The 23,012-nt window shown below is 47.6% G+C and overlaps 5 protein-coding genes and 1 non-coding gene across 6 annotated transcripts; 1 reads left to right on the top strand and 5 right to left on the bottom strand.

The window, feature by feature from the left end:
• Window positions 1–1,202: 1,202 nt before the first annotated feature.
• F5B22DRAFT_621302 (uncharacterized protein) lies at window positions 1,203–7,830 on the bottom strand. The gene is made up of 3 exons (XM_047975886.1): window positions 2,669–7,830; window positions 1,521–2,612; window positions 1,203–1,461 (listed from the first exon to the last, which is right to left on the bottom strand). The coding sequence occupies exons 1-3, from the start codon at window positions 7,433–7,435 to the stop codon at window positions 1,345–1,347; spliced, it is 5,976 nt and encodes a 1,991-aa protein (XP_047827387.1). The 5' UTR covers window positions 7,436–7,830; the 3' UTR covers window positions 1,203–1,344.
• Window positions 7,831–11,446: 3,616 nt separating this feature from the next.
• F5B22DRAFT_405289 (uncharacterized protein) lies at window positions 11,447–12,971 on the top strand. The gene is made up of 4 exons (XM_047971517.1): window positions 11,447–12,045; window positions 12,138–12,411; window positions 12,465–12,629; window positions 12,706–12,971. The coding sequence occupies exons 1-4, from the start codon at window positions 11,599–11,601 to the stop codon at window positions 12,759–12,761; spliced, it is 942 nt and encodes a 313-aa protein (XP_047827386.1). The 5' UTR covers window positions 11,447–11,598; the 3' UTR covers window positions 12,762–12,971.
• A 2,948-nt stretch (window positions 12,972–15,919) lies between these two features.
• F5B22DRAFT_t158 lies at window positions 15,920–15,991 on the bottom strand. Its single transcript has one exon. It is a non-coding gene; the product is annotated as a tRNA-Gln (tRNA).
• Window positions 15,992–16,284: 293 nt separating this feature from the next.
• On the bottom strand, window positions 16,285–18,978 carry F5B22DRAFT_659355 (uncharacterized protein; the record flags this gene model as incomplete). The annotated part of the gene is made up of 6 exons (XM_047980193.1): window positions 16,285–16,819; window positions 16,980–17,130; window positions 17,291–17,430; window positions 17,592–17,843; window positions 17,976–18,063; window positions 18,117–18,978. 6 exons carry the CDS (start codon window positions 18,976–18,978, stop codon window positions 16,441–16,443), a joined length of 1,872 nt encoding a protein of 623 aa, XP_047827385.1. The 3' UTR covers window positions 16,285–16,440.
• Window positions 18,979–19,680: 702 nt separating this feature from the next.
• F5B22DRAFT_405227 (uncharacterized protein) lies at window positions 19,681–21,025 on the bottom strand. Its single transcript, XM_047971516.1, has 4 exons — window positions 20,887–21,025; window positions 20,589–20,772; window positions 19,825–20,463; window positions 19,681–19,701 (listed from the first exon to the last, which is right to left on the bottom strand). Exons 2-3 carry the CDS (start codon window positions 20,670–20,672, stop codon window positions 19,996–19,998), a joined length of 552 nt encoding a protein of 183 aa, XP_047827384.1. The 5' UTR covers window positions 20,673–20,772; window positions 20,887–21,025; the 3' UTR covers window positions 19,681–19,701; window positions 19,825–19,995.
• On the bottom strand, window positions 20,969–23,011 carry F5B22DRAFT_405015 (uncharacterized protein). Its single transcript, XM_047971513.1, has 4 exons — window positions 22,477–23,011; window positions 22,348–22,382; window positions 21,699–22,286; window positions 20,969–21,639 (listed from the first exon to the last, which is right to left on the bottom strand). Exons 1-4 carry the CDS (start codon window positions 22,491–22,493, stop codon window positions 21,266–21,268), a joined length of 1,014 nt encoding a protein of 337 aa, XP_047827383.1. The 5' UTR covers window positions 22,494–23,011; the 3' UTR covers window positions 20,969–21,265.
• Window position 23,012: the final 1 nt, after the last annotated feature.

The following is a 23,012-nucleotide window of genomic DNA, read 5'->3' as shown; positions in this document are numbered from 1 at the left end:
ACAGTCCCCTCAAGCGAATCCTTATTCACTTTCAAGCCTGGTTTCTTGGCATGTTTTCTTGGAACACCTCCGTTTCTCGGCTCTTTGTTGTCGTCATCACTGTCTATTTGAAGGCCTGGGGTCTCTGTCGTACCTAGGTACTCACTCCTAGATTACCCTAGGTGGCTACACAATCATAGAGGTTGGTATCATGTAAGGATTCAAGGTCATAATTAATTTACAATCTAAGTATGAGCTGGTATCAAACCTCCAACTCACAGTTGCCATGGAAGAAATAGAATAGTCGAAGGACCCTTGGCAGCTGAGCAGAAAACGAAGAGCCATCATACCTGTGACACGAGACAAGGGATTTAGTATGTACTGTAGCAAAGACACTGCAGATGGTGTAACTACGCAGCTGGCTGAATAACATGTCCATTAAGATGAGATACTCGCTCTGCGCACCAGTCTCTGCATATGTCAACACAGCCTGAGGCGTCCATGCTGTAACATTATTTGCATATCAACGCCTAAGTAGGATCATAAACCAAGTGAGTGGACTAGATGAGGACTTTTACTTTGGACATGACTGCCCAGCTATAATGGTCTCATTATAACACGAAATAAAATTCTCTGCCAAGGACATGCTGCCCAGGTTCCAGTGAGTCTGGTCCTACATCCCTTGCCACCATTCCATTCCTCCAAATAAACGGACTCTTCTCATATCGTCGGGCCTTCGAACCTTGAGCTTTGCCTCTGGTTCAAATTTCACAAGCACAAAGGAGATAAGAAGTGAATGGGCTCACACGTACAACGTAAGCGAGCAGCATAATGTAGGGCCCCAACGACCCTGTCTACCTTTCCGTCCTCAATGGAAGACTGAACGCCGTGTAAATGTTATGTGCCAAGAGTATGTCTGCTGTATGGAAGCCAGTGAGGATATAGGTGAAACCCCCGGCCACCGTAGAGTTTCCCTGCGGAAGAAATGAATTTGAAGTAACACGAAACTGTCGACCACCTTTTCATTGCTGAGATCCCATTTTCTTCTCCCCTACAACCCCATTGAGTATCGTATCCCATTTCGTCGTACACAAGACATTGAACGCCGAACTTTCCCGAATACCTCGTAGTTTTGTAATAACTGAGCACGGAGTAAATCGTGGTATAGAAACAAACCTCGGGACCTCTGCTAGATGATATTGTGTGGGAAATTAAGATCAAACAAAAAAAAAAAAAAAAGAGATCGAGTTTTCAGTTTCAGGAAGAGGTAAATGTGTCGTCCATAATTAGTGAATAAGATACGACCGTGCCAGTAATTGTTGGGCAGGTGGTTGACGTAGCATAAATTCGATTATGACTGAGGACCTAGTCATCTGCTAGCTTAGCAAAATGCTTTGACCATAACCAGCCAACTAAGTTATTAGGATCATCTTGGTTTTTGGCGAGCCAAAGTTCGCCCTTTTCGGCAATGACATCAAAAATCTAGATAAGCCTTAGTACTTTCTGTGCGCCAATTTTGTTTAAGCTGGGAGATTGCGTACCTCGCCTGCTTGATACGTGAGGTAGGGATAGCCGGCCTCATGTTTAGTAGTATGTATGTTGAATTCGAAGAGTGAAGCGGCAAGCCAGAGGACATTATATCCATTAATGGGCTGACGTTCGCGGGAGGAAGCTCGAGAGGAGACTTGAGATCGTCGCAGATGAGGCTCCTGTGTATCCGACATGGGAAGGGCAGATTGGAAAAGGCCCGAGAAACGGTGACTCTCTGACCCCTGGTAAGGTGAGGGTTGCGCTGAGTTGGAGTAGCCCCTCCCTTGTGAGTTTGACTCCGCACTCTGCCTGACTAGGCCGTTGGAGTCGTGGCTCTGACTAGTGCCCGGTCGGGCTGGCGGCGTGCCTATTGATCGAGAGATCAAGGGGAATTCAGGAGCTTTGGGCGAATCGGAAGGTGGGCGTGTATGTCCATTGACGCCGGTATAATAGTCTCGATAATACTGGTTGGGGCTTGATGTCGAAGGTATAGATGGTGAAGCCGCGAACTGGCCGCTGTGGCGTTTTACGAAATCAGGTGTTGGTAGACTCGGGGCTATATCGCTATTCAAAGATAACCCACGGTGACGGGGAGACCGCTCTGCGGGCCGGAGTCGGAATCTTGAAGACACTTCATCAACGCTAGTCGAGTGTGATGGCCGACCTTTGGAGGCTGGGTTGATTATTCCAATTGCGTTGATCTGTTCATCTTGGAATTTATAATCCTGGAAGAAGGTTGAAACAATGTCTGAGAACTCTGGAATACTATTGGTGTCCTCGAGAACCATCTTAACCTTCTCCTTCCATATAGAATACCACTGAGCTTGAATATTGACGAAGTTTCCAAGGCAAATATTGCCAACCTTTTCAGTAAGCGATGAAAGTTTGGGGAGTTCCTTCTTCAAAGCTTCATTTAGTGCTTCGTATTGCTCGACGAGGTCTGACAATTGCTTGTCGACTTTCTTGCCGCTCTTTTGAAGCTGGACAAATTTTTCATAGTCAACGCGGCGCTTGGATCTTTTTTTCATCGCAAGGGATGGGTTGCTATATGATTTGATGACAAGCTCAAAAGGCTCAATGACTTGTTTTCGCACTTGTGAGAGCTATGAAATGATGTCAATATTGTGATGACGAGGTTTTCGACCGGAATGCTACTTACATGCTGCTCCAAAGCAATCTTCTCAAGGTCTCTCATAGACACGTTAAAGCGAACCCACTTGCTTTCAATCTCGGGATGAGGTGAGGGCTGGATGCGCATGACTAATTCCATGGAAGAAAGATATTGTAGGAATTCATGGACATGTTCTGTAACTTGTCTGGTGTAGAACTCGACATCTCTCAGAACGACCTGTAGACGAAGGTAGTCATCTCCGAATTTCTCATGTAGCTTGAGGTACTCGGCATCTTCCGAGGGTTTATTGCTTGCGGGTTGTAATCTGTCAACCCTCTTGCCAAATGCCCTCGCGAAGCCGACTTTGACATCAGATTCCTTACGTCTTCGGCTAACGATCTGCCCGACCAATTCGAAGTTCTTTTTAGTCTTGTTGATCTCCTCAATGGCATTTTCTACGGCCACTTTCGCGGCCTCTAGAGATGTACGATCCGGATGGTCGGCAGGCGTCTCATGAAGCAGTTGGATAAGCAAATTCGGATACTTCGTTATCCTTTGCATCGGTTTGATGAGCAGCGAATCCAGATTCCAGGCTCTTGTCAGCTCTCTTGCCACCTCGTTGCACTCATTCAACCAAACTTGAACTGTTGGGTCCTCCTGAATTTGAATTAGTTGCTTCGATGCATGATCACTATTCTTGAGGAAAGTTTCGTGGACTTGTTTCATGTTTTCGATGTTGCGAGTGAAAATCGGGCCTAATAGAGTCTCCCGATCCTTATCATCGTTCACTTGGGCAGAGGCGGCCGTGGGCGCTCTTGTTAGAGTTGGACCATCGCCAGAACCGACTGCGTCTTTGTGCACATGACGATGTGTCCGAGGTACGTATACACTCGAGACTCCCTCTTTTAGTTCAACTAGGAACGCAGAATGAAATTGAATGATCTTGTCCGTATTGCGGAAAATGAGCTTGATGGTCTTGTCGTCAAGTTTTGGGCAAGCTTCGGCTGTGCCCTTATATATCTCCTCAACGATGTTCATGTCTCTAATAAAGAAAGTCTCGGTGTCTATGAGCTCTTTGATGGTTTCAAGACGGGTAAATAGTCGTTTTCTTTCCTTCGCAGGAAGATCAATTGTTTGTTCAACATTGATGCTCTCTACAAGGGTTTGTTGGCTTGTCAATTGAGAGGAATTGAATTGTGGCTCATGGTCTTCGGAAGTGGTGAACGATCCTTGATCAATGGATCGCGAAGCTGAATCCGTGGGGGCAAAGCAATCGCTGTCCCGTTTGAGTGAATCAACCAGAACTAGCCTTTGATCGTCCTTTTCATTATCCACATAGCTGTTAGGTCTCGTATCATCATAGTATTCGCTTGGCGGTGCGGAGGTCATCACATCATGGAAAGAAGCGTCATCAGAAGGTGGAGGAGGGGGAGCGTGACTAGGAAGCACTGGAATAGCAGCTGAGCCCATACTATTCTTAGAACTCAAAATTGCTGCGCCGAACTCCTCACCTGTATCAATCTCTGGGAGCTGATGTTGCGACTCATATACGTCTGGTTCCTGATAAGTGCCACGGGGGGATACATCGCGACTGCGCATAATTGCCATTGAGGTATGGTTGAAGCGGTACGACTCCGATCTCGATTCCGTTTCCGAATCAGCAAGCTCCTCTCGCCATGTAAATGCTACTCTCTGAGAGTCATGATCTATCGGGTTGTACCCTGAGCTTGAGTCCTGACTATTCATAGAGAAATCAGTCCACACAGATGTTTGACTTGCCCGGTTTATGGATTCAGATGTGCGCGGGACAGTCAAGCTGGTGTATGTCGCTAGTGTGCTTTCGGAATCAAGAGAATAGACCGGATTGTCTGACTCTTGTTGAACGCTAGTCATTTTATCAACCTCCGCATCACCATATACCTTGGAGTCAGTGAAACTTTGTAGTTGTCCTTGATGGTTAATTGTAGGACCGACAAAGAATTCAGCAATCTCACTAAGGCCTGAACTCGGCTCTGTCTGTTCAGCAGTCGTCTGAGTCAGATTCGTATCGGGGATCGTAATGGATCCGATATATACATGATCCTGTTCATTACTGCTTTCGGCATCTTGTTGCTCGGGAGCCGAAGCAGTCTCGATGGTTGGAGGTGGGAAATCAGCATCACCCCCAAGTATCGTTACTTTCGTTTCGTAGAATGGTGAATGCAAAGGCTTGGCTTCGTATGCCTCTTGATCCGTAGTAGATGCTCCCTGGCTTGAGTTGACACCACCGTTAGGCTCAGACACATCACCTGGTGTAGTCAACAATTCTGTCGAAGTATCCAGTGCTATTTTGATAGATAAGTCATCATCAGCGGCAGGTTCGTCGTCGAATGGAGACCGATATTCTGACTTTTGGCTAATGGTTTGGTGATAGCCATTAATGCCACCTGGGCCTTCAGTGTTAACCATGGGAAATTCTTGTACTGGTGGATCCGTCTGTGGTTCTGCATCAAATTCTGTGGTGTTTGATACTGCTGAAGGAGGCGCTTCATCGTCTCCAGTAACTTCCGCACCAGGAAAGCTTCCGGGCATACCAAGCATTGCGGAATCCATCTCACATCCCGTATTAGCGGAAGAAATAGGCACCTCATTAACCCCAACCTTTGTCATTACAGTCTGTAACGGTGGAAGGCCTGATGTATCCGCCTCCGCCGTTCCAGTTTTCTCTATTATTAATTCGGGTGTGATCGTCCGCACACCTACAGGTTTCGTGGCTGCAATAATTTCGTCAGGCTCTACCAATTTTATCTGCACTTCTTCTTCATGTTTTAGAGCTTCAGCAGCAGCCAATGCCCTAGCTTCTTCCTCTGCTTTCCTTTTCTTTTCTTGAGCAGCCTTCCTAGACACTGCTCGAGCCTCGTTTTCTCGAAGAGATTTGGTATATGAAAGCTTGATCTGTTCCCTCCGTGATTCGTAGTCTATCGGGCCCAATGAGATTTTTCTTCGGCGCGTAGCTGGTTCGTTTCCTTTTGCATTGGCCTTGGGATCTCTCTTACTTGGAGATTTGTCCCTTTCGATTGCCTTCACTCTTGAACTTATGGTAGACGCTGATGAGACTGGTTGCCGAGGTCGTGAACTTCTAAGTGGGGGTGATAATTTCGGTAGAGGTGCTGATATATAGGCATTAAGCCTGGTGCTTCCGTTAGCAGATATCGCACCTGGTCTATTTTGGCGTTTGATGGCCGGTGTTGCCAATGGTGAGGGTGTTTTGGCTCCTTGATTCTGAGTGGCATTGATTTTTTTGCCGTGAGGAAAAGGTTTCCTAACGGTAGAAGGCGAATTAGACCGCGTTGAATTTGGACTGGATGAGCTCGAAGGGGTACTATATTTGCGAACAGAAACAGGTATTCTAGAGGTTGAGGGTGAAACTGAGGTATCTAAGGTGGGTTTCGGTCGTGAGGACCGAGTAGCCTTAGACTGCTGTTGAACTGGATTCGTGAAACCCAGCTCGCTCCGCGATCGAACGTGTTTTGGGGCGTTATGTATTACATCCGCATCGACGGCACCTGTGCCTCCCGGATCACCTGCCACACTTCGATACCAATCACTTGGCGAGGAAGGCTCCGCATCAGTGTGTGAAAAGCTTCGCTGACGACGCCCGAGGGCACTATTGGCATTTGAGGCAGAAGCTTTTGCAGCAGGTATGCCATCAATTCCGTGGCCGGCTAGCCCAGCATGTAACTCAGCAGGCTTTACTTCCCCAAAAAGCAGACTACGGGATTGAGGCAACGCCGGAACGGAATCTGAGGAAGGCACAGGAGCCAAATTGGTCATCGACTTTGAAGCTTGTGAAGAGGCACTAACGGTACTTCGAGGTTTAGCTATGCGATTTGCAAAGGATTGAGAACTGCTAGATGGGTTATTATCGGGCCCAGTTCGTCGCCGTTGTGTAGGCCGCCTCGCTGGCGATGTTGAGGTCGATGTACCCACGGAAGATCCACTAGCGGACGACCGGCCGGTGGCGTAAGATGGTTGACCGTTAGATCCGGACCGCGATGTCTCTCGAGATGGGATGCGTGGAGTTGTTTTACGAGGGGTGCTAGTGGTCGTATGTGTAGCACCTTGGTCGAATTTCTTCGTCAAATCTTTCACGCTAGGTTTGTGTAGACTGCGGTTGTTCCACGTGTTTGGAGCGGCAGGTCTTGATCTTCCGGTGCTAGTGGATACGCCTTCTTCTACAGGAGCTGATACAGAGCGGACAGATGGTCTCACGCCAGGACGTACCGGCCTGGAAGCCGGGCCGCTTCCGTTAGATCGCAACGGGGCATCTCGACTATGCCTCGGAGGGGGCAAGGTCGAAGCCATCAAGCCGTCGAGATGAATTCGGTAGAAGTCGTCGGGGTTGAAGAGACCGTTGGACTCAATGCTCGCCGCCGCGTTTGCATGGATGGCGTCTTGATTGTGTGCGGCATGAGACTCGAGCAGGGAGTCATCGAGGGTGATCGATGTGGCCGTAGCTGTGAGAGAGGTGGCACTAGGGGCACCGACAGCGGCGGTGCCAGGTGATTGAGGATGAGGATCAGGGAAGAATATTTGTTGTGGCAAGAAATCGCGGCTGTGGGCGTGATCGTGAGCATGGGCGTGGGCGTTGGTATGGTCATGGGTGTGATCATGCCCGTTCTCGTGCTTCTGCCCGAACGGGTAGTAGTGTTGATGGGGACGCTGATGGTGGTATCGCAGAGGACGCCTGGGGGTAGACGACGGGGCTCCAAAATTGCGGGTGGGCAACGTCGCACCAAGGCAGCGGTCCTCGTCTTCACGATTGCCGGCGTCCATTCTGGCGGCGGCCAGGACAGTGTGACGGCGACCATTAATGGGTCATGTACAGCACGTCGCAGGTCAGGCAAAAACGAGCGGACGGCCGAGCCACAAATCGCGTTTGATGCTACACACGTTGTCGAATAAGCACTGACGGCTAGGGGATTCATGGGCCTCAAGCTTTTGGTTGGAGGCTTACAAGGTTCGGTCGAGTGCCAATGCGAATATGCCAGTGCCAATCAATGGGTCAACGGGACGGAGGGCCAATGGAGCAGCCAACGATACAGCAGCCACTGATCACGTATGTGCTGGGCGTGGGTGTGTAGAGGTGGGGGGGGACCATGCGCACCAGGTGTGCTATGGACACCATGGGCAGCCAGCTTGGAACATGCGGAAGGTTTTCAGGAATTTCTAAATGCATCAAGTTGCAAGTCTGTCGAGGATGATGTCTAGAAGGGTGGAAGGAAGGCCAGAAGCATTGATGGTGAGTCGCAAGGCCCCACTAGCGGTGCCTGCACTAGGTAGGGCATTGCCTGGAGGTTTAGCACATTTACTTACCTAGATAGGTGCTGCCCACCTAGAAAGTTACTCAGCTAGGTTAGATACTCAGCGCCACTCTCGTCTATTGTTCGCTACTCAAGTGCCTATCTACTTAAGTACCCTTCCAGTTGTACCTACCCGTGGGATAAGAAGAGGGTACTTACTGCATACCTGTAGTTGGGTAAGATATTTTACCTGCCTAGGTACTGTAGGAGGTATGCTCGGTATGTAGGTATCTACACTGCCTAATGCACAATGAGTAAGTACCTACCTAACCTACCAACATGTACTCACATACTTACCTACATATATGTACATTCGGTAGCGTACATCGGACATATGTAAGTACTAACCTTAAATCTAGTATACTACCTACTTAGGACGTATAAGTAGGTAAGACCTACCTGCTGCAGATGTCGAGCCTCTCTTGACGCAGTCTGGGAGTGTCCCCAAATCACTTCTGCTCTTCAAAAAGGCACTTCCCAATTGAGTAGCGAACCGTGTGCATGTGAGTCAGATTGGAAGCAGAAGCGGTCTCCTATGTTCCGGAGATGGGGGAAAGGTAGGATACGGTAGCTGCGACCTACTAAGTAGCAGATTTTTAGACTAAGAAGGCGTAGGTACCTTCTAAGGTGGGCAGAGAATGTTTGGTGGTCAGCTTTGGTGTGGATAAGATGCGCTGGCCTATGCACGATGAACTGTTAGGCATTTGGATAGGGTACGAACCCAGTAGTACTTCTACTTCACAAATAGTCCCCAATTCCTCATGAGTTGAGCTCGGTAGCTTAAGTCGTGCTTAAGAGGCAGTACGCACAGCAATTACTGATGGTACATGCAAAGTGAAGATTAATGAGGGGGGAAGAAAGAACCTTAATAAAATAGAAAGTAAACATGAAAAACCGGGGTGGGGGGTTCGAGCTTATAGTTGTACTGGACCTCCTAGACAGACCGTTGAACCTGCAGGTGACGTACCTACAGCTAGGTAGAGGTATAAGTATGTTGAGATTATTGTCGTTGGCCCACTCACGACAAACGCCTTAACGGAACATTTTGGCTTTGGCGGGAAATCTTGCAGTGACTGTATGTGTCTGTTGTGCATCTCCCTCCTATCTACATACTGTATGTACCATGTAGGTAGGTTACCGACCTGAAAGAAGGTCCCTACGATGTAGGTATGCTCTCTGGACAAAAATGTAGTTAACAACTCATCGTATATACTGTACCTACTTAAGCTTCATGGAAAGACACAGGTAGGCCTTGCCCTGGATACAATACCAGGGTGGGAGGGACGAGTCCCGTTTTCTAGCCCTATGTAGGTACTTGAGATGGCCCTGTCCTCCCATCTTCAAAACACGTTGTGTGTGGGCAACATGTCTGGAGGACATGAGACGATAACCCCTACGCATGGAAACAAAAAAAACCGGCAAACGCTCGTCTACGCAGATATGGCATCTCCTGATCCGAAGTGTGATATACTTCGTAGATGGATTAGTCCAAGAAACCAGGATCGTGAAGTGACGAGGGTACCCAATCTGTTACGAGGCCCCGACAGATTGAACAACTGGCAATGGGATCATGCATATTTTCTGACTACGGTGCATGGCTCATCAAACTGCAGTGACTGTCCCTCGTCAAGCCTTTCACCTTCATGACAACGCATCCATCTACATTGTACCTAGTCTACGAAGTAGGGGGTTATAAATACTGTAAGTAGGGAAGAGAAGGGCAGACAGAGCGAGGGTGAGACAGGGGGTTGGGTCATGTTGGCAGCCTATCCGTGGGCGCGGAGACTGGGAAACGGTGCTGACTATCAGCCAATGTATTACTGGCAGTACTCGGCTAACTGGACAGAATGGGTGTGAGATGGGTATATGATGATATCGACATTCCAGTCACCATGATCGCCCGCCATCTGGGGGATAATGCCACCTGGCGATCCAGACATGAATAAATGAAGTGGCGGCGCCCTCTGCGGGGTTCGAAATCCGATGCCTATCTATCTACCTTACTTATGTAGGTAGGTAGGTAGGTAGGTAGCCAGGATAATTGGAAAGGTTACCAGCTTCCAGGCTTTCATCACGAACTACCTACCTAGTATTAGTAGTGTACATACGCAGATAACTTCAACTTTGCTGCCGCAGTGGCATTACTAAGTACATGTATGTAAGTACCTAAGTGAACCACTGGCAGATATCTAACCTACCTAGGTAGGTACTTAGGTACATAGGTAGTACTGTATGTGCATGTAGGAACCCTTTCGATTTAATTTAGTGTGCATATTCGAGACAATCTCCTGGCGCCCGGCTGGTTACCGGCCAGTAGTGCAATTGCATTGCATCCGAATAACCTTACAGCGCCGCCTCCGCGTTTGGAACACACACGTGTAGATGAATGGCTGATGCTCTCGAAAAAGGGGGTGGATATCCGTGCTGACCGGATACACGACACTGCAACTATGAACGGTTTCCCAAGGTCGGGATCATGACAGCTATTGGCCAATTGCCAAGATGTTTGATAGTGTTGTGTCCAACGAGCTCTTTTTGCAGCCTAGCTTGAGGCTAGCGGACGGTGCCCGACCTACGATCCGGGCCACCAAGGCGTGGCCCTGGCATGATTGAAAAGGGGGATTCGGACCTGTATACTTGGACGATTGAGTCTTGACCGCACCGCTGCCACGCATGCACGGGCTAGGACGAAGAGGGTGTTCTGATGTTTGGCCAAGCCAGACTGGTTTAGGGAGGCTTGCTTAGCCGTTGAATGAATTGACCGTGTATAGCGCCGGGACTGAAACCACCTACTTAGTCCATATCAAGCAGTCCGTACATACTACCTAGGTATGTATAAAGGTGTCTGAGGTGTTCTCCGTATAGCAGTAAGACTAGTTTACAATGTTAGTTTCGAGATTAGATGGCATACCTAGATGCATAGCTGTAAAGAATACCTACCTAGGTAAAGACTTTGTTCCTTCTCCATGGAAAGGCCGGCATTGACATTGGCGTTTGTTTTTGCTGGCTTGCTATTGGCTCGCTGGGCGTGGAGTTCCATACCAAGATACCTACCCGTATACATAGTACCTAGGTAGGTATCTCTTGTAGGAATGAATACATACCTAAGCAACAGCCGTGTCGATCTCAGTAATCAACTGCCCATGTACAGAACAATTCCTTACAGTTGTCATACCGACAAAGATCAGCTCATCGTCGACTTTGTACACTGCACTACATACATAGGTATGTAGGCATCTGCAGATACCTAACTAACTACCTAGTCATACTAACAAGGACCGTGGTTTCAGGTAAAATGCCAGTATTGAAGCAGGTACTACCTCGTAAGTAGTGTAAGGAACTGCGGGTACCATGTTAGTCGTGAACTGGGATGCACCTAGGTCAAGCCCAGTAACCGAAGGACCAGCACTAGTGGTCCAAGCAGAAACAAACAGGCTCTAGAGCAGACACGTACATGACAACCAGAGTTCAGATATCTGATCAGCCTTGATCTCATCTTCGTCGCGTGCATGCTGAAGGCTTACACCAGTCGCTCAGTCACCCGTGCCTAGAGAAGAACCATATACTGCATGAGCATCGCGTCTTGCGCCGCAGCCTTCGCGAGGTGCTATCTTCCTCCTATAAAATTCGGTAACAATGCCACGTCCTAGGAAGCGAAAACGCGCTGCTTCTACAGGCGAGGGCACTGTCAATGGCTCGCTATGCACCAAGAAGAAGATGAAGGAGCAGACTGATAGTCAATCCTTGATCTCGCAATGTCGGCATCCTGTTCTCAGCCAGTATTACCCGCATGTCCAAAGTCTACGCGAATATGTTATAGCACAGCTGCCGCCTGCTTCCAGGATCAGGCGGAGGAAAATATCCGCTGTTGGTATTATCAACATGTCCCGTAACGCGCACTTGTCAGACACGGAGCGGTCTCTCGGGACTTTGCTGGATACCACACTTATTGGACACTCGAATCCCATGACCGAAGAAGCGGCTCGTCATCTGGACGAATGGAAGACTTTCTCTCAAAGAGGCGACGACTCCTACCAGACTCTTTCCAATGGCGTTGCCGGCTTTATTGAATCGCAGGCCCTGGTAAGCGAGTGTAATCTCACGGCTTTTCAGCACAAGGACTAAAATAGATATCCAACTTGTAACTCTGTAAGTAACTAATCAGCGACTACCAGATCGTGGAATACGTTGTAAGGACCATTTTCATTAGAGACAAGTCTGCCAAGTGGCCTGATCACCTCCTATGCAATGGCTTTCGTCGAAATGGGGCCTTGGGACTGCGAACTGTCAGACCGAACCCTTATGTGGAAGCATTGCAGCAGTCCCCTTGGCCTCAGCTTCTATCTCTTCTAGGCGATTCAGGAGAGCGTATCATGATAGACTTGCTTCTAAACGGTGATATATTCATATCTGTCGATACAGGTACGAATAATATCTGCCAAGTGAGTGGTATGTTCTTCCTATACATGACACCTTCCAACAAGTACTTATACCAAAGGTAGGAAGGCCACTATCTAATATCCCTCTATACCGGCCGTTACCAGCTCATGAAAAAGGCAATACACCTAAAAATTCTACAGAGCTTGTTTTTGTGCGAAGTAGAATGTTTTATGCAAGGCCTGCCCTGAATGCTCGAGGACAGGTTCAATTTGGTCTGAGGCACATCCGTAAGGAATATGAGCTAGAAGCATCCAGGCACAGCTAATAGCACCTGCAGATGTACTAAATCGATGTCCTATTCAGCAGCTAGACAAAGTACAAGACATGCGCATACGAACGCGGTTGGCCCAACAGAATGAAATTCATACATTGAAAGTGATGATGTACATGTTCCCTAGACAATTCGGGCTTCATAACATCTTCACTAGCAAAGTCGACATGAAAGAAACGTCGCAACGATTTAAGGACTACACTCTGCGAGAGGAAGAAATTGTTGAGAAGTTCGGCCGGCTTGAGGATAGTGGTGTTCAAGTGAAAATCCCCAAGCGACTCCGAGGGAACGCAAGAAATTTGATCAATAAACTTCAGGCTCTCCATAGAAGCTGCTCATATGCCCAGCTTTTGCAGCATTATTGTCCTGTATGTGTCATAGGGTTCATCTTAGTCACTACTAACACCAAAAGCTTCCTCTCATAACGGATGAACCAGAAGTTCGGCCAGCATCTGATAAGAACAGAGGGCAAGTGCGGAAACAAGGGAAGAGCAAGTTGAAACGGATCATGCAGCGCCAGAAATCAATTCGCCTACCGCGAAGGAACCCGGATACTCCGATCACAGAATTGGCCACGCCGTCCACAGAGGTGGCGTCATTTTGCCAAGCAGTTCTGAAGACACTGGTCCCGACAGATTTCTGGGGCTGCGGCTTGGACGCGAGCAACAACGAACGCCAATTCTTGAAGAAAGTTGATATGTTCATCTCTCTCAGGCGTTTCGAAGTCATGTCTCTATGGGACTTGAGCCAGGGCATCAAGGTTAGTACCCAACATTTTTGCATCGCCACTAACCGAAACTGACATGTGCTAGATAACCAACATCGAATGGCTCGCACCTCACCGGCTCATGGCTAACAAAACATCATTGACTGATATGCAGAAACGCTGGGAACTATTCAATGAGTTTCTTTACTTTCTCATCGATTCTATCTTGGTACCCCTCATTCGAAGCAATTTCTACGTTACGGAGTCAAGTGCAGATAAGTATCGTGTTTTCTTTTTCCGCCACGATATTTGGCGGTCTCTTGTGGAGCCTGCTATGATAACTCTGAAAGGGAAGATGCTAGAGGAGATCAGCCTCGTAGAAGCCCAAAGCATACTAGAGTCACGACACCTAGGATTCAGTCATATCAGGCTACTTCCTAAAGGTACGCAAATGAGACCAATTGCAAATTTGCGTAAGAGAATGCCTATCCGCGGACGCTCCAAGGAGCTAGATTTAGGCATTAACAAGATTCTGGCACCTGCACAAACAGTTCTTAAGCTTGAAAAGGTAGGGCTCTCTGATAGGCAGGGTTGTCGCGGCTAACAATTCCAATCTTAGGTCATCAATCCAGACAAATTGGGCTCATCTTTGTTTTCCGTCGGTGATATTTACAAGCGGTTGCGGCCTTTCAAAGATAGCTTTTCTACCTTGCCTGCACACTTCTACTTTGCAAAAGTGGATGTACAGGCAGCTTTTGACACAATTCCCCAAGCAGCCATTGTCGGCCTACTGAATTCTATACCCCAGCAACGTCAGTATCGAATAATGAAGTACCTCGAAGTAAGTCCCAGCACCGCCGCTCGGCAAAATTGTGCAAGCTGGAAAGCAAACCCTATGAAGAAGTGGCCATCTGTAGCTATTAAACACGATGATGCTTCAACTTTCATCAACCAGTTAGAGAGTGGACGAAACGCGACGAAACGCAATACCGTGTTTGTTGGTCTCTACCAGAAGCAATACGAAACAAGTGAACTTCTTCAGCTAGTTGCATCTCATATCCAACAGAATCTCATCAAGGTTGGCAAAAAATACTACCGCCAAAGGCAGGGCATTCCACAAGGATCTGTTTTATCCTCCATGCTCTGCAATTACTTCTACGCAGATCTCGAGACTCATGTCCTTTCGTTCCTCGACTCAGCTGACTGCTTACTCCTGCGACTCATCGATGACTTCTTGCTTATCACGACCGATAAACATAAGGCAGTTCGCCTGGTTGAAGTCCTCCATGGTGGTGTGCCGGAATACGGCATCAGTGTCAACCCTCAGAAAAGCCTAGTCAACTTTGATCTTGTAGTCAATGACCAAGCGATTCCTAAAGTAAAATACGGCGAAGACTTCCCATACTGTGGTACTCTGATTAATACTAGAACGCTCGAACTCAGCCGTAGTTCAAATAAGGGCGAGGATCAGGGTAAGCTTTATATCCAGATATATTGTTCCACGTCACACTAAGTTGTCCAGTCATATACAATTCGCTTACCGTCGAGTTCAGTCGGAACCCTGGCCAAACTTTCCAGCGCAAGGTCCTCAGTAGGTGCCCGCCTCATTACTTATAGCGCACAAACATTGACCCCTGTCTCGCTAGACGCTTTCAAGATCCAAAGTCACCTAATGTTCTTCGACGTTGGACTAAACTCTGGGCTAGTGGTGCTAAACAACTTATACAAGGCGTTCGTGGAAACATCTACCAAGATGTGGGCATATCTACGTTGCTTACCAGCGCCAAAGCAACCTCCTTCAACTTATATAATCAGTAAGTGGATGAGCTCGTGTAAATAATAATAAATAAGGAATCTGCTAATTCAAGATTGAAGAAACCATTAAAAAGCTGGTTGACACAGCATATGTTCTCCTTGTAAGCAGGACGAGAAGACTTCGATACCCGGGCTACGTATGTGATGTAAAAAAATGCGAAGTATTCTGGTGAGTCCATTCTAATGATTCATGATGCAAACATCGGAATTGACAATAAATGCGAAGGCTAGCGTACAACGCATTTCTTCAAGTATTGAGCCGTAAGCAGTCGAATTACAGCCAAACTCTAGCCTGGCTAAGAGCGGAAATACTACAATTAAGTATGCTGAAGAATATTCGGCATGCTCGTGTACAGGACATCGTGTAGAGTTGAGTGCTTAGGCCTCCTAAGAGCACCATCTCCTCTATCAGTCTAATTGTATCGCCATACATTTCACATACATGGATGCAACAGCTCCAAGATTCAGTCCACTATTTGGCCCCACAGACTGCAACTGAGCGAACAGTTACAGCCACATTCCTTAGTGGATTTCGGTATAAAACTGAAAGCTTAATCAAATTTTACATAAATAGCCCCATTACTAAAATGATATTAAAACATCTATATAGAACTCCGCAGAAGAGGAAGAGAAACCAAAAAGGAAAGGTACTATATTGAATTTTCGCCAAAAGAATAAGCAAGAGCAACGCTTTTGAATTTAACATGATCTGAAGGTATACTGTCAGGTCTCCCTGGGAATCGAACCCAGATTAGCGGAATCAGAATCCGCTGTGATAGCCATTACACTAGGAAACCAGGTAGATGGATGGATTGGTTAATATTAGATGGTTTTATACCAGATTCAACGATGATGAGTTAGTTATCTTCCAAATATCTGAAAACAAATATGGTACATATCTGCATTCAAGATGTCTGTCTACTCGATTCACTGTTGTGCGATGTACACTATCAGTAAAGTTGTGAAAATTCATCTTCCTTTATATTCAAATGAAGGTTAACAAAGCTAATAGTCTGATTGGAAGAAATTTGAATGCGACAACCTATTGAATTCTTAACTAGCTACGATCGAATGCATAAGGGAACTGCGATAAGAGAGAAAAAAAGATCTTATATCTATCTATACGCCATTTCCGTGATCTTAGCTCGATGCCTCTATTCCATTCCACGCTCATATCTCCCTAAAACCTAAGCATTGCCAGCTGCTCGCACACTTTTGAGGCTATTTTCTACCAGATCTAAAGCCGTTAAACAGCAATGCCCGTTTCCCACCATCTATTCCAAGAGCCCCAATGCCATCTGGGTAAGGAGTCCTTATCATACCGCCACACACGTCTATCAACACCTAGTCCAGCAGCCCTAGAAAAGGAGACGGGGACTGGCTCCCAAAGCCAGATACCGCAACGTCCGAAATCGTCCAGGAGCGTCCAACCAGTAGCCAGGAGCCAGAGGAATGTAAATGCTACGTTGCCAAGACGACGCAACCAAAGTGGTAACCTTTCAATCCTGCGTTGTAGCCCGCGAGAAAGCATAGTTTGCAACACCATTCCCAAACCAGAGAGCGCAAAGAAGATAGGCGGGCCCCAGTAGTACGTCGTAGGCACTGAGGTATAACTGCCAGCGGCACTATTATTCGTTGGAGTCAGTGGTTACTCTTGAAGGTAAGACAGGGCTAGGTTTTGGGACTTATGTGTACTTCTGAGACACGCATGTGGCTCTAGCAGGAGATTATGGCCTCTATGAGCGTCTAAAATAGGAAGAAGAAAAGACTCAAGGGGTAGCATACTGGATCATTCCCGACTGGACAAAAGCCATGATAGCGCTTACAGCAGGGGTAATCAGAGTAGATACACCGCCGTGTCTTCGAGGAGATGGTAAGTAACCAAGGCGAAGCAGCCACTTAGTGGGCGCAGAGAACCCGACCCGGAACGTCTGATCTATAGTTCACTGGGATTAGTGGTTATGCTTCGGGTGAAATAAATAAACGAAGTATGGTGAGCGTTGCATGCGCCTGGGAAATTCTGATGGCCCTAAAAGGGTTATTTGCCACCTGTTATTTGCTATGATAGCAAGAAAATGACTCTGGGGAATACATACGCCACCACGCGCCCCAAAAACCAGACAGTCCTCGATCCGTCACCTGCGAGAATGAGCCTGTGAAGGACGGTAAATGCCAGGGATGAGCACGAAATCCCAGTATAGGAGGGCAGTAGAGGGCGAGAAGCATAGCACCAAAACTCCATACGTCTGTTCTCCCAAGACGAGTCAGTACAGTACCATAATACACATTTTCTGTGATAGTACAGGTCATGGTGGTCATTATTCAGAATAGAATCTCACATACTGTAGCAAAAGTTAGCTCTAGCAGATAATACAAACTCCAGGTCTTTATACGTACCATTGCAGTGCAAAAATCACCGCGACGAAGCCGAGAGTTGTGCGCTGAAGAAAGAGGAGCGCGGGGTGAAGGGAGGCAAGATGTGGCGGAAGGGGGTGGTCGTGCTCCGGCCCGGCAACGAAGTACGGATCACTTGTCATCAGGGCTGCGCAAACATCGACAATAATGTAGCTCGGCAAGAAATCGACGAACAAGCGGGAAAGAACCAATTTCCGTCGTGAGACAGTCCGTTCGTAGCCTTGCTTACTCCTGCTGTTCACACGCCCATGTTAGTGACCACCCGACAGAGTAACAAATCAGTGCATGTTTCGAAAGCATGTAGTAGCAATGGCAACTGGACCCGTCTGCAAGAGAAAGTGAAAGGAATGGATCCTGGAGACTAACTGGGAGCCATATTCCAGCGGTAGCTGATAAGGGCCGATGGTAGGAGGCGGCTTATACGGAGGCAGACAAGAAGGGGCAGATTCCCACCCTTTGCGAATCTCAGCATCGTGATATATGTCCGTGACTGCTAGTTGTACTCACCGGTTAGGCGGAATGTGCTGACGATATCAAATACCCAGTCAAGACGAGTCAGGAATGAGGCGTTGGCGGGATACTCTTGCCAGTAATACTCATATTCCTCTTCCCGTGCGCGTCTATAAAGTTCAAGAGCCGCATCCTGGTCCAGTGGTGGATTCTTGTCACTATTATTAAGACGGATTATTCTTTTCACCAAGGCCTCCTCATCCCCTGCTTGATCTCCGTTCTCCTGAACTGGTTGTGATTCCCTGTGCCTCATCCCTGTTGTCGGTGTAATTCCGTTACCATGTACACTTATTGGTGTATTGGCAGCGGAGCCAGCTGGTCTCGAGCTGAACGCATTTCTATCAATTTCTGAAATAGCAACTTCTTGGCTGTTGAGCTTTCTGACGGCCGACGCTCCCTTTTCTAGCGATGCTGGTAGCCGATCGGCTACCCGGTCATTACGCAGCCTGTCGATGGGCTGGGATACCTTCAATCTTTCGACCCGTCTGGCATCCCACTGCGGTCTTGTCCATACCAGTAGATAAAAGTTCCAGATAGTGCCCCACGAGGCTATTATTCCAACGCCATAGCTCGCAGCAAAATTAGGGCTCTTCACATGCTTGATCATATAAACATGAAATGCGCAGACGAGAGCTAGAACAAGCCATCTTGCACGATACAGCCACGGTCTGTTCTTGTGCGGAATAGCTAGATACAATGTGGGAATAATCCAGTACGCGGTTAAGTGCAGTGGGAAAATGAGTGGTGTCGCCTGCACATCGGCACGCAGCTTGGCCCGGTAAAACTCCCGGTATGCGCTTGCTAAGTCCGGCAAGTGAGCTGCATGTTGTATCGACTGCTGCGGAACCTGCAATGACATAGCGAAAAGCAAAATTATGATTTCGATCCTTCGTGAACGAATATTGAAAATGAAATGTGACTTCCAGCACGTGGTTCAGCCCTGCATTGCTAGCCGATTGTTTGCGAATTCAGATATACATAGACAGCTGAACTATCCTATTATCAATGAATCTAGTCTAGCGCAAGCCAAGAGACGGAATTAGCGAGGAAAAAATTACGAGGAGAAGGGAAAAGAAAGAAAAAGGTTGATAGCATGTAGGTATGATCAAACTGCAAAACGTACTGCTCAAACTCATGGTAACCTACTAAGTGGCCAAGCAAAGTCGACTGCGCTGGCCCTATTTGTGCCACACTAAGCATCTTGTGACGACCGCATCCAATCTATGATTGACTCCTTGAAGAACGCTAGTGGAGCTCGAGGTGATGACGTCAATACCCAATTACTACCTTTTCGCGCGTGTTCTACTGAAAACCTCAAAATTGTGTAGGTATGGGGTGATAACTGGTATGTTGGCGTCTTCGGAATAGAGCAGGCAGATAGGTGGTAACAATTTTTCTATGGCCGCCGTGAGGGGTAGCAATAGATAGAATGCTGCCCTTCGATGCGCGTGGCAAGGATAATCTGTTGATATCTTGATCACTTTCGAGATTTTGCCCATTTACACAATACTTCAAGTGGTAGGGGGGAATCATCGGCTGCTCAGTCATGGAACTCAGACGGTTGACGAGAAGTAAACCCTTCCTATTGAATCGTTAGACAAGTGAACAGGGTAATAGAGAACACGGCAGTTGGACGTCTGGTGCATTTTTGGTCTTCTGAAACATTCAACTTAGTTTAAATTTATTAATTTTTCGGCAGGCATACATTGGCTGTTAAATCGCCATGGATCGTAAAGATGGGAGGTCGCTAAGTATTGAGAATGACCGATATCGCTCGCCTAGAAGACTACAAACGTGCCTCAATACCCGGCATAAAGTCCGCCTTTGCCTTTTCCTTGGGCTCACAACTTCAGACGGTTGGGCTGACCCGTTCAGATCATGAACGTATCTGGACCTTCGCCAAAATGATGCGCTGTAGAACCCAACCAGTAAGCCACTTCACTGTCTGCCAAAGCACCCAAAGGAGAAAGATAGCTAGAGTTCCCAGGGCGAACAGCACCGAGTCTCGCACAGCGAATGCATTTGCCGCTTCTGCCCTAAGAAGCTTCTTCTGCTTCGTGTGGTAAAACCAATTTTTTGCTTCCTTTGGAGACTCAGCATGTTTGTCCCGAACGTTTCTATGCGGGAAAGCATGCGTCGACTGAGATGATGACGAAGTCTGGTAATTGTCCACCCATTCATATGGAGAGGAGTTTTGCTCGTATAAGAGCCTGGATAACCAGGTTCGATCACTGCTGTCTCTTATCTTCCTTTCGGGCTGACGATAGCGTTGCGCTCGGTTACGGCTGTCTACAAGGTACAGAGATACGAGGAACGTGATGAAGTTTACAGGTGTTGCTATAGCCTGTACGTGATTGGTGTCAGCGAGTTTATCATCCTATTGTAAGGTGTGAATGAGTGACATGGGCGCGTATACATAGTTAGATGACGATATGTGCAATGGATAAAGAGGGCTTAGTTCATATTCACCTGGTAGATCTTTGACGGCCATTTAAGTTCACCACTCCTTGCGCGCAAGGATATGTTCGTCGTAGGTGTAGTAGTAGCATTCATGGTTATATCGGTATATAGAGATTTAAAAGCATAAAGGTAGGTAGTAGTACCAGTCTTATCCTGTCAAGAGGGGTGCTAGGTAGAGGCCTGGTGGTAATACCTAGGTAACACGATATATCACTGGTAAGAACCCATACTGAATCTGATGCAAAGATAGATGATTGAGCGGCTGTGTTGACAAGCAGGGGAGCATGAAAGAAAGAAGATACAGCACCTGAATGGACAAGTTAAGTGTTGAGATCTAGGATACATAAGCATAAGACGTTTGGGGAGTGTCTGATCTGATCTGAAATTCAGGGTCCACAGCCCAGTCAAGCCGGCATGCGGATGCATTTAACGTGATGTAACCGTCTGCTAGGTATCCCGAGAGGGAGACCCCATAATATAACATCATCGACCCATGCGCCTAGTTGCTCATCCTTGAAAACCTCCGAAATTCGCGGCCAAACACTTCGCGCTTCGTTTTGTCGGAATATAATTATAGCTTCATCATTCTACTCTGATTTGGTTGACGTTTGTTTTGTTATAGTTAGGGACAACTTCAAGTCTTTCCGTGGATATTGCTGAATTAAATCTCATGGCGACTCACTACCCTAGTCGCGACTATTTTTAATGTCTAGTACCAGGATGTCATGGGCTCCGATTTTACTCAATTCGTCCATGATAGGCGCGATTCTCTTCTTTTCTACCATGACGCTGACAGCGACCCACCCCTCCTCATCTAGCGATGTGACTGTTGGGGCTCTCTTCCCAGGAGCGATCTTAGTAGCTTCTGCAAGGGTGCTCCTCTGGATATTATACTGACACAAAACGTATTTGTTTGCTGCTATTACACCGCGAATACGCTGTGCAATAAGCTCGACAAGTTCCGGGTTACTCGGGTTCCGCGACTTGATTAAAATAGCACTGGATTCGACCACAGTGTCGATTGGTTTCAGTCCAGCGGCTTTCATGGTCTCGCCAGATTCTAACCATGTCAGCTGATTCTCGGCCGGATGACCACACACAGATTCGATTGACACTTACCGACAAGGTCGACGATACCATCAGCCACACCGAGAGCGCAAGCCGCTTCGACACTACCACTTAGTTCAATAATCTGGGTTCGCAGTTTATTGGTGAATTCTGCAGGTTGGTCTGCCTGCGCATTTGCAGAGTCCACTTCCAGTTCTAAGTTGGCGAAGTATTTTTGCGCGAGATGGACGAAACTGGTACCAATGTTCTTCCCGATGAGATCCTTAGGCGAATTATAGGCGCCATTCTGCGGGACTTGTACTTGGAGCTTACACGCGCCAAATCCGAGTTCCAACACTGTCTCGCAGCCTGAGCCGCTCCCGTTATGGGCGACTTCTTGTTCCATGGTTATCTCGCCTGAGAACCGCCTTGCACGATAAAGAGCACGCACCCCTGCGTCGTGCTCTTGAACTTGGTCCAGGCCGGTGATTCCCAGGTCGACCTGACCCTCCCCAACGAAAGTAGGTATATCAGCCGCGGGGAGGAAGATCAGAGCGATGGGTAGATTCTTGACTAATGCTATGTCAAGCCGGTTTTCTCTCCTGAATTGGATATCGGCGCCCTCAAGGAGGTTTAGTGCAGCTTGGTTCAAACGACCCTCTTTTATACGAGTTAGCCATTTGGTCATTATCGCACCTCGACTACAAGCAACGAGACTCACTCTTTGGCACGGCGAATAGAAGTCGCCCTTCAAGGCTGGTGTTTGCAGAGTCTGAGTCAGCCACATCGCCGACTTGTTCGAGTTTTGCTAAAAACATATCTGCAAAGGTTGACAGAGGGAGCCACGAACTGGTTTACTAAATCCATGGTGCTTTATTGTCCGAGAGCCGGGCGAAACGAGAAGGAGATTGGTGCGTGACACAGCGCAGATTAACCCGAGGTTCTCTCTGTAACAACAGGAGGAGTACGATGGTGGACGGAATGGGAGAAGAGCCAATTGAGATATTGTTCAAACGACCAGCATGTGCGAGATGTGACAGCTATAGTATAGTATGGGCTGTTTCGCTTTTATCCCACCTATCCTCTGGTTTGGAAGATTATTTTTACTCGTAACCCCACGTTCCTAGATCGGAGCGGTTTCTCAGTTGACCTCATGGCTTGCAGGGGAGGGGCAGTCACGCTAGGAGGTACCTACTACAGTACTAGCAGGCTCGCCAGGGTACCTATGTAGGTACCTACTTAGGCAAGTACCGGTGCACTAATATGCACACTATGTACAGTAGTAGCGGCTAGGGAGCTATCTGGGCTACGCTTGCAGGTGTACGTGTAGGTACCTAGGCACCGACATATGTTGGTATACACCTCCAATAGGTAATGTAGTTACAT

Source organism: Xylaria bambusicola (genome assembly GCF_022495145.1).
Source record: "Xylaria bambusicola strain CBS 139988 unplaced genomic scaffold F5B22scaffold_49, whole genome shotgun sequence".
Lineage (NCBI taxonomy): Eukaryota > Fungi > Ascomycota > Sordariomycetes > Xylariales > Xylariaceae > Xylaria > Xylaria bambusicola.
Note: the sequence above shows the minus strand (reverse complement) of the source record. Positions and strands in the feature narration are given on the sequence as shown.